The 13,162-nt window shown below is 37.9% G+C and overlaps 1 protein-coding gene across 1 annotated transcript in view; it reads left to right on the top strand.

Annotated features, from left to right (window-relative positions):
* The window catches only part of SHANK2 (SH3 and multiple ankyrin repeat domains 2), a gene marked incomplete at both ends in the record, with an annotated part of 273,237 nt that overhangs the window by 142,658 nt on the left and 117,417 nt on the right, over window positions 1–13,162 (top strand). Inside the window, 2 exons of the mRNA XM_082059244.1 lie at window positions 10,268–10,350; window positions 11,972–12,096. Of these exons, the coding sequence (XP_081915370.1) occupies window positions 10,268–10,350; window positions 11,972–12,096 (208 nt within the window). The remainder of the gene's footprint in view (window positions 1–10,267; window positions 10,351–11,971; window positions 12,097–13,162) is intronic.

Genomic DNA, 13,162 nt, shown 5'->3' with positions numbered 1-13,162 from the left:
TAGCTATGAGTACAGAAGATGTTGATTGCAAGGGCCGTGATTTGGTGGATGCAACCGAGACGCTCAAACTCAACAGTATTTTCTCTGCAATTCCTCCGATCAGATGCCGGAGGACAGGATGGATTTCAATGTCAGAACTGAATGCAGCAGCCTGTGTCCTGTGCATGGGGAGGAATAAAGGTTTCTAAATTAGAATAGAGAGAGAAAAAAAAAATAAATATATATATATATATAGGAAGAAGAAGTGAAAATGTCAGAAGGTGAGGACAACAAGAAAAGACTGTGAGGGTGTGATACCAGGTTAGTTAGGAAAAGGAGCCACATAATGAGATGCAAGGACAGAGCAGAGGAAAACAGGAGATGAAAATGTTTGTTTTTCAAGGGAAAGAAGAACGATTAAGTTCCTCATAATTAGTGTTTGATATTCTTGCCTCCTCACCTCCACTGTGCTTCCTCGGTGTGACCTTTAATTCCCTGCCCCGCGAGACCTTGGGCTGCCTCCACCTCACCTCATCACTAGATGAGCAAAAGCCGCCATCTGGTGCCTCTGATGGTACGTGATGCATTTTTAAGTTCTGGCAAGGCCAAAAGGAACAAATAGCTGTTGAGCTCACGCTGTGGGCTTTCCTCCAGTGGGAACAGTTATTTAAACCACTTTCCAGTGAAGTTTTCATAAATATTTGTTGCATTTGTAGAATTTGATATACAAGGTAAATTCTAAGGGTGACTGGCAGGCAACGTATCTTTTTTGTTCTTGAAAAAAGATATTGAGACGTCAGAAAGGGATTGATTTGCATGCTCCTAAATAAAACTGGTCACTAGAAAGCTCTTCCATTGTGCAAAAAATAAGATTGCTGGGAGGAGGATGTCTTGTCTTGTCTTTGGATAAATAGATGTGGTGGGGTCGTAATTTCAATTGGGTGGGTCAAACCGTACCAAGAGGGACCTGCTAAAGAGCAAGAAATAGCTGGTGTCAGGGTGTTCACCTGGAATAATGAAGTTCTGGGCTTGAGTCTCATGTGTGTTAGGCTGCTTCGACTTAAACCCATACCTGGGATTGCTGATGAATGCCAAGAACCTGGTGGATAGAGCAATTCGTTATCCAAATCTCTTGAGGCTCTGATTATTTCACTTAGCCAAGAGGCAGATGCTCGCGCTGTCCTCATTGCCTGTGGCTTGTAGGTGGGGACATGAGGGTTGGATGATTGGCAGATATGCCCATTGAATACCGGGGGAACTTGCTGGGGGTCCCTGCTCTCTCTGCCATAAAATATCATCCCATATTCTGGAGAAATAATGTCTAACGAAGCCTTAATTTAGACTATAATATCCCAACAATAGATTAGCGGAGAAGCATTTCACTAAAACCAGTTTCATGGCAAAATTCTGAATGGTGAATGTTAAGTTAAATACATGGTCTAGGAAATAGTGGTAATTGCGTATTTAGAAAAAAGATTGTTAACCATGTGTCTCCTAATTTTTCTAATTTAAAACAAAAAAAACCCAGCATGTTGCATACAGATAACAGCTCTCAGAATTAAAGTAGTTTAAAGCTACAATTGCAAAGTAGGGCTGATATTGAGTAAATTGTGGCACTCTTTAGCATTTTCAAAGACTGATGTTGTAGCACTGTCAGATTTGTAGAAGAGTTGCAGAGGTGGTTTATACATCTACTGTAAACACTTCAGATATCATGAATTTTGAAATATACTTAAAATTAAACCTATGCATCCTAAATCAGATACTCAATTGAGCTGAAATGATAAAACACTTTTTTTTTTTACTCTATGTCCAGTACTTACAAGATTAAAGTTTCATATTTCCAGAATGCAACCAGTGAGCTATTGCTGAATGTCAAAGGAAAGGGGGAAAAAGTCGCATTCAATCACTTAATTAAGAAAAGTAACTACTAATTTAAATAAAGCAGAGTTCTCTCTCTTAATCATCTGGTATCTGTAGAGTCAGTGATTTTTCACTGCTACCAGAATTGTATTAGTCAAGAAAGCTGTTGAGATGGGCATTTCTCAACCTGTTTTGCTGATAAGTAAACAAAATTCGGAGCAGGCTTAAAATAACTTGGAGCTTAATGTGATTAGAGAAATGGAGAGAGGGGAGAATATATTTCAGAAAAAAAAAAAAAAAGGTAGAGATACCACCTCCTTTTTGAGCTTAATGAGCTTGTAAAATAATATGGTCATTAGTTGGGATTTTTAAAGGGTATGTGCAAATCAGACTCTAATTGAAGCCTCCTCTTAATTTATTTTCAGTAAAACCCTAGAAAAATTTAGTTTCCCACTCTCAATTGTGTTTTTAAAGCTCTTGCAGAAGAAAAAGTGGGAAAATTCTTTCAGAAGAGTGTTCCTCTATGCCTTTGTTAATACCTCACTTGTTTTAAGAAAGAACTTGAAGCCTAGTGGTGACGTGCCTTATAGTAAAGTGTCATCAAATTGTACAGGAATTTTAACTCTGATTAAAGCACTGTGCACTACAGTACAGTGTAGGATTTTACATGAAATACTGACATCTGTAAAGGTGGAATGAACACAGTTACTCAGACTTCTTGTAGTTAGAGCTGAATTTAGATTCCAAGGAATGCAGGACAGGACAATAACTCCTCATCAGAGCAAACAGGGTGGGATGGAAACCCTGAGGGATCCCTTAAAACTCATTTGAAACTCATGGACATCACCAGTGGTGAAGTCGCTGCTCTCTTTCCCCTATTTCATAATATATTGATGTTTATCCTTTAGTATGTTTAGACTCCCTGAATGGCTAAGGGAACAAATCAAGTGACAATCCTGAAATGTGCAGTGAGTTTACTGGTAATTATAAAGACCTGCAGCATCAAACTGATGCCTTAACACATCTTAAAAGTGTTAATAAAACAAAGGGAAGGAAAAAAATTCCAAGTCCTGTCTGATGTTTGCCAACTCTGAGATAAGCATAAGCTTCATGAACTAGTTCAGGTGCTGCATCAGCTGAAGAAAATCTTTACTGGTACATATAGTTATGTTTCTACACACTCATACCATTATCTTTGATCTCACTTCTACCTTTGTTACTTGTCCTATTTGCTAATCTGGAACACATTCTTTTCCTTGTTACTGTGGTTGTCTGTGATAGTACTGACCACCGGCAAAAAGATTTGGAAAATTATTGATTTAAAAAAACCTATATAGAAAGGCAGTGCTGTTATGAGTAGTTATTATTATTATTATTCGTCTTGTGTAAATACTTAATACATTAAGATTCCTACTTCTTTGTGGTTTGGTGGCAATAGCAGGGGCTGGAACTGAAGCTGGTTTTGGTAGAAAAGTACAAACCTCAAAGGTGAACTGGATAAATAGTTACCTAAACATATGTATGTGTTTGTGCAGTCTATTTGTTCAAGGCTTGTAGTATGAGCAATGAATATTAATATTTTCGTAGTGCAGGCTTCGATTGCTCAAATGCTTGATAATTATAAATGAAAATTGCTACTAAGTGTCAAGTAAAAGTGGAGTGTGCTGTAGCCCAAAATACTAATGTGATTGATGGAACATCTGTATGAAATGGCTTGAAGGACTCTGCGTTATAAAACTCTGATGTTTTATACTAGAAGGACACCTGCCTGCATGTTTTGTGTTTAATATTTAATTTGTCGTGTGTGGTACCTGAATTGGCTACTTATTTTAAAAACACAAATGAAATTGATTAAGAGGAAACAATGAAACTCTGGGGTTTTTTAAGCTCACTTTGCCACTCACCCCACAATGTTCTTTTCTTTTCTCCCCACCAGTGCAGATGCAAGAGAATAAGAACATTTCTCTTTAAAAAAGACTATATATATTCATTGTATTGTGTATGTATATATAGTGTATATATATTAATATAGCTATATATCCACATGTATGAAAACGTATGTATCCTTTATATAGAGAGAGTGTGTGTATATGGGATTATGACCCTACCATTGACTTTTTTTCCCTTCATATCCTGAGATTTCTGTGTAACATCAAATCAGGCTTTTACTGGATGATTTCTATTTCCAGGCAGTTGTTTCACTTCCTGTTTTGCCATATCAATATTTTACTTTATTAGCTACAGTTTCAGCAACTTAAGGTGAAAACAGGGAAAAAAATCAAAGTAGTACTGGCCAAATCAGTTGGCTTGGATATAGCCTTAGATTCCGTCCTCCCTTCTCCTGCACATCACACAGTATGTTATTAAGTGTAATTCAAGGCTGGACAAAACAATATAGACTGATACATGTGCATAGAGAGAGGAAGTTTCTCCTTGGCTCTACATAAAGAAATTGTGTAACTTCTTTGCACTTTGTCGTAAAATCAAATGTTTCAGTTTTAAAACAGCTATTTCTTTGTAACATTTTATGGCGCAATTTTATTGAAGTTTATAGCAGTGTTACTTTAACATAGGTTGCTTCTTTAAAATTATAGTTAATCTTCCGGGCAACCCTGTCCATCGCAGGGAAAAAAAAGTAGCGCAATCTTTCTGACTTTCTAATTGTTACTGAATCACTGCCTGACTGACATTTTTTTGGGTAACTTAGTGAAGAGCTTGTCATTTTTTACCAAGGGTATCAAGTATTCAAAATCCAATAAAGACGGCTTGATTACTTGTTTAAAAGTGTGAATGAAACACCTTTTTAAGCGGAAGAATTTATATGCCCTGTCAGGTTTTACTGTAGTCTGTAATTTCCTCACAGTGCAATATAGACCTGTGCAAGATAGGAGCTAGGGAACATCTAAATGTCTTTTATGGCATGTTACAGTTTGGCATATAGCTTTTTCATCAACAAATGAATTTCAATGAAAAGATGCAGCTTTGCTTTTCTCACCATCAAAGATCTCTGCGTGTTGTTTACTGAGCTGGGTAGAAAGAGCCCTGGTACAGGAGACCCGAAAGACAAGTAGATAAGGATATAAGACACATATTGCTGAAACATCCTCTCTTCTTTTCCCATTCCTTTCCTCTTCTTTTTCTTTCTTTTTTTGGCATTGAGACACAAAACGCTGTTGGAAGTGCTACTAAAGGTACTAAAGGACGCTGCAGTTTCCTTGAGAGCAGCTCTGAAGCTGGAATCCATAGGTAGTACTGAGCTTTTTATTCAATGCTGCACGTCCATATGCAGCCCTGATTTTGTAATTCTTTTTCTGGAGAAACAGCGAAATCACTCAGAGCCCCATCGTTTTGAATTCCTAGTGAAATATTCTCCAAAGTATTTTGAGGACTGTATTAACTTCTATGGTTGGGCAGCTTTGTTACCTCCAAATATGACCTTTAATTCAAATAATTCTGTTTGAACAGTAAATGTTGTACTGGTGTGAGAATTCTGCATCACGATGATTAAATCGTTGGTTTGGGAAACAGCTCAACTTCAGCCAAGCTTCTCTTTATATACAGTAGCTCCATGGAAGAAAATGTAGGCCAATACTTTATCTGAAGAAATGAGAAACAAAAGGAATTAGTGTGACTGCTTTCAGATGTTGTATATAAATTTATGGAATGGTTTAGATATTGTTTTATTGTGTCTGGTGAAGTGTAGAAAAAGCATTTCCTTTATTGTTAGGCTGTGATTTGATCCTTCTAACATGTGGCTAGCGGTGAATTCAGTAGATCTTTCAAAAAGATTGATATTGCAAGAATGCTGAGGAGAGGATATTAAAAAAAGTGATATTTGGATTTACTTGGCCTACCGAAAGAAGTGAAGTTGGAGGGAATAACTTGACAGAGCCACCTGCCTGAAGGGTTTGTGGGCTGAGAACCTGCTCATTTGGTTGTAACTCTGGTTGTTTGAATCTCCTGTGCTCTGTTAAATAACTTTTCTGCCTTGGCAGGTTGTAGTCCAGTTTGTTACATCTGAAAAGCTTAGATGTAGGGGATGCATGACTGGAAAAAATCAAGGAAATCATTCCTATTTACATTTCTTTTTTCTCTGCCTTACAGAGAGATTGACAAAGCACCAAATAGCCATTTTTTCTTCCAGATAATGACCTTTTCCAAGGAATGGTACTCAATGTGCTGTTTTTCAGATTGAAATCGACAATGATATATCTGATGCAAACTTGCCTAAATGTGTTCTACAGTCCTGGTAGCTTCCATTGTTGTAGTTCAGTATTTTACTTTTGGAGTAAGTCATGCTTTAAGATAGGGTGTAGTTAATGTAGTTGAGAAATGGATGCGAGGTTTCATGGTTTTGTCTCCATCAGGAGCCTGTGCTTCAACCTTTGTTTTCTTCGTAAAGGTCTTTATGAAGGACTTGACAATTCTGCTTCCTTCCTCAAGTATTGTCTTAAGGGGCTATTAGGAAAGCAGAAATTCTTCCTGTCTTGAAGAGTCCACACAAATGATGGTTGTTATGTTGAACATAACTGTGCTGAGTTCAAACCTCAGGTGTCTGCCTGACCGTGGGTAAATCTCTTTATTTCCTTTCTGTCTTGGTAAATCTGTAAAATTACGGAACTTCTAAGAGCTCTGCACAATTCTTGAGCCTTAAAGTGTCAGAGAAGCTACAAGAACTGATGACCAAATATGTTTTCTAATATTTAGTGTTTGGATAAAGCAAAAGTAATTTTAGATTGACGATTGACCTTCTTTGCCTGAAGATTTTATATTTGAGATTGTACTTCATGCAGAAATGTTCTGCACTTGACAGGATGTATTTTGCATTTAACTTTGTATGCGATGAATCTTGGACTCATACAGCCCAAAGTCATGGTAGTGTGTGCCCTATTTAAGTAATGAACTATTGATTTTAAAATTACTCGTTTTATTACCATAATATGGAACTAGTAATATTCTGAAAACTCATCTCTGTAATGGATGCTGTTTAATTTCAGTTCGAGATGGGACAGAAATGGACTGGAAGGATTTTACATATTGAAATTTGACACATCACAGGTAGCAGGGACTGTTCAGCCTTAGGTGCACTGCAGCCTCTTGCTGGAGCTGAGACCTCCAAACAGGCTCATAATGTAACGTCACCTTTATTTGTCACTGGTAGCTAAACCCTATAATGCAGTCTCGTTGTTAAGTATTTACAACACCTTCAGGATCAAAGAAATGCTGCCAAGAAGGCTCATTGTGAGAAATTTCGACCTACTTTTATGTTTGGTGCTGCTTTGCCTGCCAAAACCAGGTAGACTGTGAAAAGAACTTCAGCGTGTCTTCAGGGAAGGGTCCAGTCTGACATGGAGATCAGAGAACCCTGTCACGGCAAAGCAAACAAAAAGCAACTTTGCAAACAGTCAGAGGTTAAACTTCTTCCCCCATCCCTTCTCTTAGGGATGCAAAGTGAGTTTGCTTGGAGAAGTGCTGAGGAGGTTGCAATTTCGGTTCATTTGTGCGCACGTCTTTGTCTTCCATCCTTTTCCAGCTGCTGGTTCTTTGCTCTCCAACGCTGGGGTGTGTGTAGGGAATCAATGTGCTTTCTGTGACTGCTCTGAACATCTTTGAACTGCTCAGGCCGTAGGATTATTGCAGATCCCCCCCTCTCCTAGCAAGTAAATGAGAAAAAATGACTACACATCTGATTTTTTCAAACTGACATTTTTGCTTTACAGGCTGTGATTGAGTTTTCGTTGTGTAGAACATGACTTAAACAATATATTACTAAGGTGTATTTGTAAAGTAATAGACATCAGTGTGTATATTTTCTTATCAGAAATTCACATTCACAGTGTTCCCTTCTCTTTCCCCTCCCCGTTGTACATAAAACACGAAATTTCATAAAATGTTGGCAATTTAGTATTCCCACTTTCAGTGTCTAAACTGAAGTAAAAAACTGAGTAGTTTATGCAATAAATGTGCTGTACGTGTGCATAAAATCATAAGTGGTTTTCATATTTTTAATCTGAACAGTCATAGACTTCTATATTTGGAGGAAGAAAGTGTAACTTGAAAGTACCTGTTGGGTTGGTTAGCTGACTGTGGAAGGACCATCGATGCCTTTTTTTTTAGGTGGAGATGCCTGATGTTGATCAGGTGAATTGATCCCAGGTTTTCCAAGCAACTGCTTTTGGAACTTCAGCCTTTTTAGGAATGATATTATGAATCTGTTTGGTTTTGTCAACAGAAATGAAAGAATCAGGGCAAGGTTTGATGTGTTACCTGGCTAATAGGCTTCTGAATTCTTTATATTAATGAAGTGAGAGTGGGATTTGGGTAGGGGAGAAGAGGGTTGTTCTTTGAATCAAACGCTTTCTGTGATTAGGTTCTCACAGCAGCCCTCTAACTTCTATTAAGCCATTGATTGTTTACAAGGAAATTGGTTTTATTTAATTTGACCGTGTATTAAGAAAGAGGCTGGTGACAGCATTACTGTTGACTTGTCAGGTAAATAAGTTTGGAGTCCCATCTTGAAAGTGGGAGTGATGAAACGAAGAAAATAAGCCAGAACTAGTGTAGGTTTGAGGAGTTTCTGTAACATTAGGACGTTGCTGGAGGGTTTGGTCTACAGCGGGGGCTCTGAGGGTTGATATTCCTGAGCAGGACTGTGTTTGGCTTTCTTGAGAAATAGACTTTATCTTCTTATACCCTTTCCATAGCAGGGATATTAATTGTAAGAAAATATATTGTTTGAATTATACAGTAAAGTAATACAAAGTTGAGAGACGGGATTCGAAACCTGTTGATACTTGTGGAGATAATCTGTTGCTTGGAAAGTCACCATTGTGATAGGTTTAAATCACATGTCGTTCCATTCGGTGGTGTTTAAATGCTTTGTAGTTTGCAGGACATAATTATATCATCATTTGAGCAGTACCACGAACTTGCATCCCTCAGTTAGAGCTGGAGAGTCACCAAAAGGATAGAATGTGACACACACAAGATCTGGAGTTTGGAGGCCGTCCATTGGTGTCCTGATATCATCATCCTTGTCTTTGTTCAGAGCTTTAAATAAAAATGTCACACCAATTTTTCTTTAATTAGTTTCCTCCTCCCCTTCTGGATCATTAATGGCACTGAAGCAGATCCGGTCTCATTGTATTCAACACTTTAGTGACTAAATTCTGTACAAGACCAGTGGTAACAGTAGTTGGCTAGTAAGAAATGAAGAAAACTTGCTCATACTTCTTTCTATCCTAAATAGTTTGTAGGTATTGTAAAGCTGCCCTAGGAGTGTGTTTGCAGTGCTTACGATTCATGAATGCTTAACCCCTGACACTGCCTTTGTTCAGCAGAATGCCTTGCAACTTGTGCTGTGTAATGGGTTTTTACCTAAAAGAGAAAAAGAGCATTCAAAATATTTTTTTTCTAAATTTTTATTACTTTGGGTTTATGTTTAGTAACCTAACGTTTAATGAAAGCCACTAAACAACTTAAGGCTTTTACAGATTGTTCCCTGTATCCGAAAGGTCCCATTTTAATGTGGATTTTATGCATTTTCTCCATCTACCGTCTACTTTTCTCTTAGCCAATGACAGTAAGATTCCTAAGGCTACTTTCTCTTTAAGGACACACTGCTTACATAAATAGACCTTTAGGCGATCTCCTTGTTTTATAATCTCAATTGTTTATCAGAAGATGGGCAATATTCCTTAGAAATGTGCTTGCCTGCTTTGCATGCCTTGTTACTATTTAGATTATGCAGATTCTTGATGCTGTGGAAATTTGTGCTTGATGACGCCAAGGCAGCTGCACGTTGTTAGCATTGTAGGCTGTCAGATGATCATGTGGGATTCTTGCAGCATGCAACATTCAATAGGATCGAAAAAGGGCTTTTGATGCAAGGCATAGCTTTCAGAATATATTTGTGCCTTTTAGTTAGCTAATAGAAAATCATAATTTATTCTCTTTAAATTTAAAATGCTGCCTCATTTTTCTTCTGGTTGGTTTCATTTTGGCTTCACTAGAAGATGCATCTGGTACATCCACGATTGAGGAGTTTATTAATGATACTGTCGTTCAGTTCACTTACTTTTTTTCCTTTTAGAGTCCTAGCTAGCCCACTGATTACATGATCACATGTTCATCCAGTCATTCATATAGAACACAAACCACCATGCATGATTTCTTCTTCTTTCTTTTTCCTCTCTGCCTTTTTTATTCCCTTTAAGTTGCTTTGTCATGTTCTCTCTTATCATCAAGCTTCATCTTTGTCTTCCCCTCGCTACAATTTGTTCTATATTTTCCCATGCTTGCTTACTGCAATATTATTTGATTAACGGGCTGTGATGATGATGAACCTGCACACTGGAGGAGCAGCTACTACAGTGGTGATGAAGGGATGTAATAATGGTCGCTATCCTCGGAATTCTCTCTACAGTGACTGCATAATAGAAGAAAAGGCAGTGGTCCTGCAGAAAAAAGACAATGAAGGATTTGGATTTGTGCTCAGAGGGGCAAAAGGTATGTGCTTCTGTGTGTGTGTGTGTGATGTGCACTGGCATGAAGAAATTTATACATCTCGGAATATAAGCAGGAATTATTCTTGGTGCACTTGGTTGCTAGACAACAGGATTCTCTGTATGCTATACTACTCAAACGGATTTTAGTGGCTTCTGTCTGAAGCAGTTTGCATTTTTTACATAGGAGAAGCACTGTATAATCGTTTTGGGGGGACAAAGTTTTGTCTGTATTTTTACCATGTTGGTGTATGTAATATTTTGTCAATCTGTTTTGTTATGCAGTTTACCTAACTATGGGAAACCTGCTTTTCTTTAAAACCTGCTTCTTTATTTCAAATGTCAGTCTATTTAAATAGGTCTACGAATAGGAATAGACAAGAGAGTGATGTTTTGTTTAAAATAGGTGTGGATCTTCTGCAAGGTGACATTGGTGCAGTTTTAGTATGAAAATATGATCTTTTTTTATATCTTCAGAAGCTGCACGTATGTTGCATGGCCTGTAGTGTGCTCATTTTAAAAGCTGTTCATATGTTACACTGCATGCTACTTTCCTGCAGACTAAAATCTATAATAATGGCATTCTTCAGAGTTAAAAAAAGCATTCTATTAAATGCTTTGCTTTTTAACTTTCTGTCCGGTTTGCTCCTTTTGTATTTAAAAAATATATATATGATGGTATGTCCCATCTCTTGCTCCCCCTCATTTTACATGGGTTCTCCCTTGCCTTGCTTGAGCATGAAAATTATTCCATATCTTCATTCTTGGGACACCGTTTTTGCTCTGCCTGTCCCCCCACCCCTAAAGCGGGGCCACCGTAGATTTTCAGTGTTGTAAAAGCTTCTCTAATTTTAGCTAGATACAAATGTTTGGAGTTGTACTAGGGAAGCCGATAGCACTACCTTTGAGCTGACCCGTTGCCATGTGCATCGTGCAGAGGTGACTCCCTCTGTGTCAGCAAAATTGTCCCCAATTTTTCTGTGTGGCAGTGAGGGCACCTCAGGTGAAAGACCCAAGGACTTTTCTGTGTGTATGTATACGTGACACAGAGAGAGAGGGGGCTGTTCCAAGGCCTCTTCTGCCTCCTTTCCTAAAAAGTGATTTCTTCTGTTTGCTTCTTTGTAATATACACCGAAATCTAGAAGGAAAAATTCAGTTTGATCTTTTTCATCCTTTCCCACCCACCCCATCCCCCTCAGTTTGACCATCTGCTCTCTTTGGGCTACAGCATATCATTAATTTTTAGCTGGATGTTTCCAGAGTTGCAAGCATTTTGCTAGGCATACAAAAGGGTTCCTTGAGCTAATGCTGAATATCCTGGAATACTCAGAATCCAGCTATTGCCTCGTACAGCTTGGTTTGGTCTGTGTCAGTAAAGCAGCATGTATTTTCTCTCTGAATTGAGGACCTGTGGATTGCTATTGCCGGGAGATTTCACCCTGTTCCCAGCATCTTCACATCCCCCCGAGGCAGCGTCCTCATAATTTTAGCACCCACCATTTTTTAAGCATCAATTTGAATGGCCAATAATAGGCCTTTAGTCAAGTGGTATTTGCAAGCACTCCATAACTTTATTTTCTTTTTCTTTTTCTTTTTTTTTTTTAATGTGGTATTTATTTTTAAAGCTGACACACCAATTGAAGAATTCACCCCAACTCCAGCCTTTCCTGCTTTGCAGTACTTGGAATCTGTGGACGAAGGGGGAGTAGCATGGCAAGCTGGCCTGAGAACTGGAGACTTTTTGATCGAGGTAGGAGATCCTGCAGTTTGATTCTCTCTTGGGGAAAGAGTGACATTCCCTTTGTAGAATTTGCTTTGGAAATAAAAGCACATGACACTTCTAAACAGCAACTTGAGTGGACTAACACCAATCATGTACTTGACTTTATTTTACAATCTCAACGCAGCATTTAGGAAAGTGGTTAAAAAGAAGAGTGTTCATGTTGGTTCTTTTTGTTATTTGGGAGCACTCTAACAGAGAAATTTGGGATTTTTTTATTCTTCTTTGCATTATTGAATTGAAATTTAGATTAATATCAATGTCTATTGTAGGCTGTCAGTTGAGTGGTCATAAATATATTTGTACAGAGTCACCAAAATTAATGACTTTTAATGCAATTACTTCTACACTCAGTGGTCTAGTGCTGTTGAGAAACCATGGAGAATAAAGCAAATTACTTTGGCTTGAAATTAAATATTTCCAAGAGCACACTCTAAATACAACCACATAAAAATAAGCAACAAATGTTATTGCATCATAAATCACTTTATTAAAAGGATATATTGAAATATTCTGTTCAATCATACCAATAATGTCTTCACATTTGATATTGTGGAGGATTTGGGGTTGGTATTTTAGGTTTTGTTGAACTAGTTGGCAGACCTTTTTAGTGTTACTGGGCAGTTTGCAACAAAATTAATTATTTGGGATTTTCTTCCTCTTCCCCCCACAACCTTTTCCATGACCAACAGAGCTATGCTGTGATTCTGTGAAACTGGCTGTTTGAAAATTGCTCTTTCAGGATGAATCAACCAAGCCTTGTCTGTAAGATCTATTGGTTATATTTATTTTTCCTTCTTTAGGTGCATATTTGTTTTGTTATAGCATTTGCTGGTGCTACATTTATTTCTGCAGAGCTGGCCTTTACATTCAGGAGAGGGTGTAACATGCAGCTTTTCTTTTCTAGTGTGTGTTGTACTCCCATGGTGGTTGAATTTAAATAGTTGCATTGCTTCTTCCCGTTGTAACAAAGAACAGGTTTGGCAGACTTCTCAAGTGAATACATGTGCGGATTTATCTGTACCTTTTCTCACTA

The sequence above is a fragment of the Streptopelia decaocto genome (genome assembly GCF_964273445.1).
Source record: "Streptopelia decaocto genome assembly, chromosome: 7".
Lineage (NCBI taxonomy): Eukaryota > Metazoa > Chordata > Aves > Columbiformes > Columbidae > Streptopelia > Streptopelia decaocto.
Note: the sequence above shows the minus strand (reverse complement) of the source record. Positions and strands in the feature narration are given on the sequence as shown.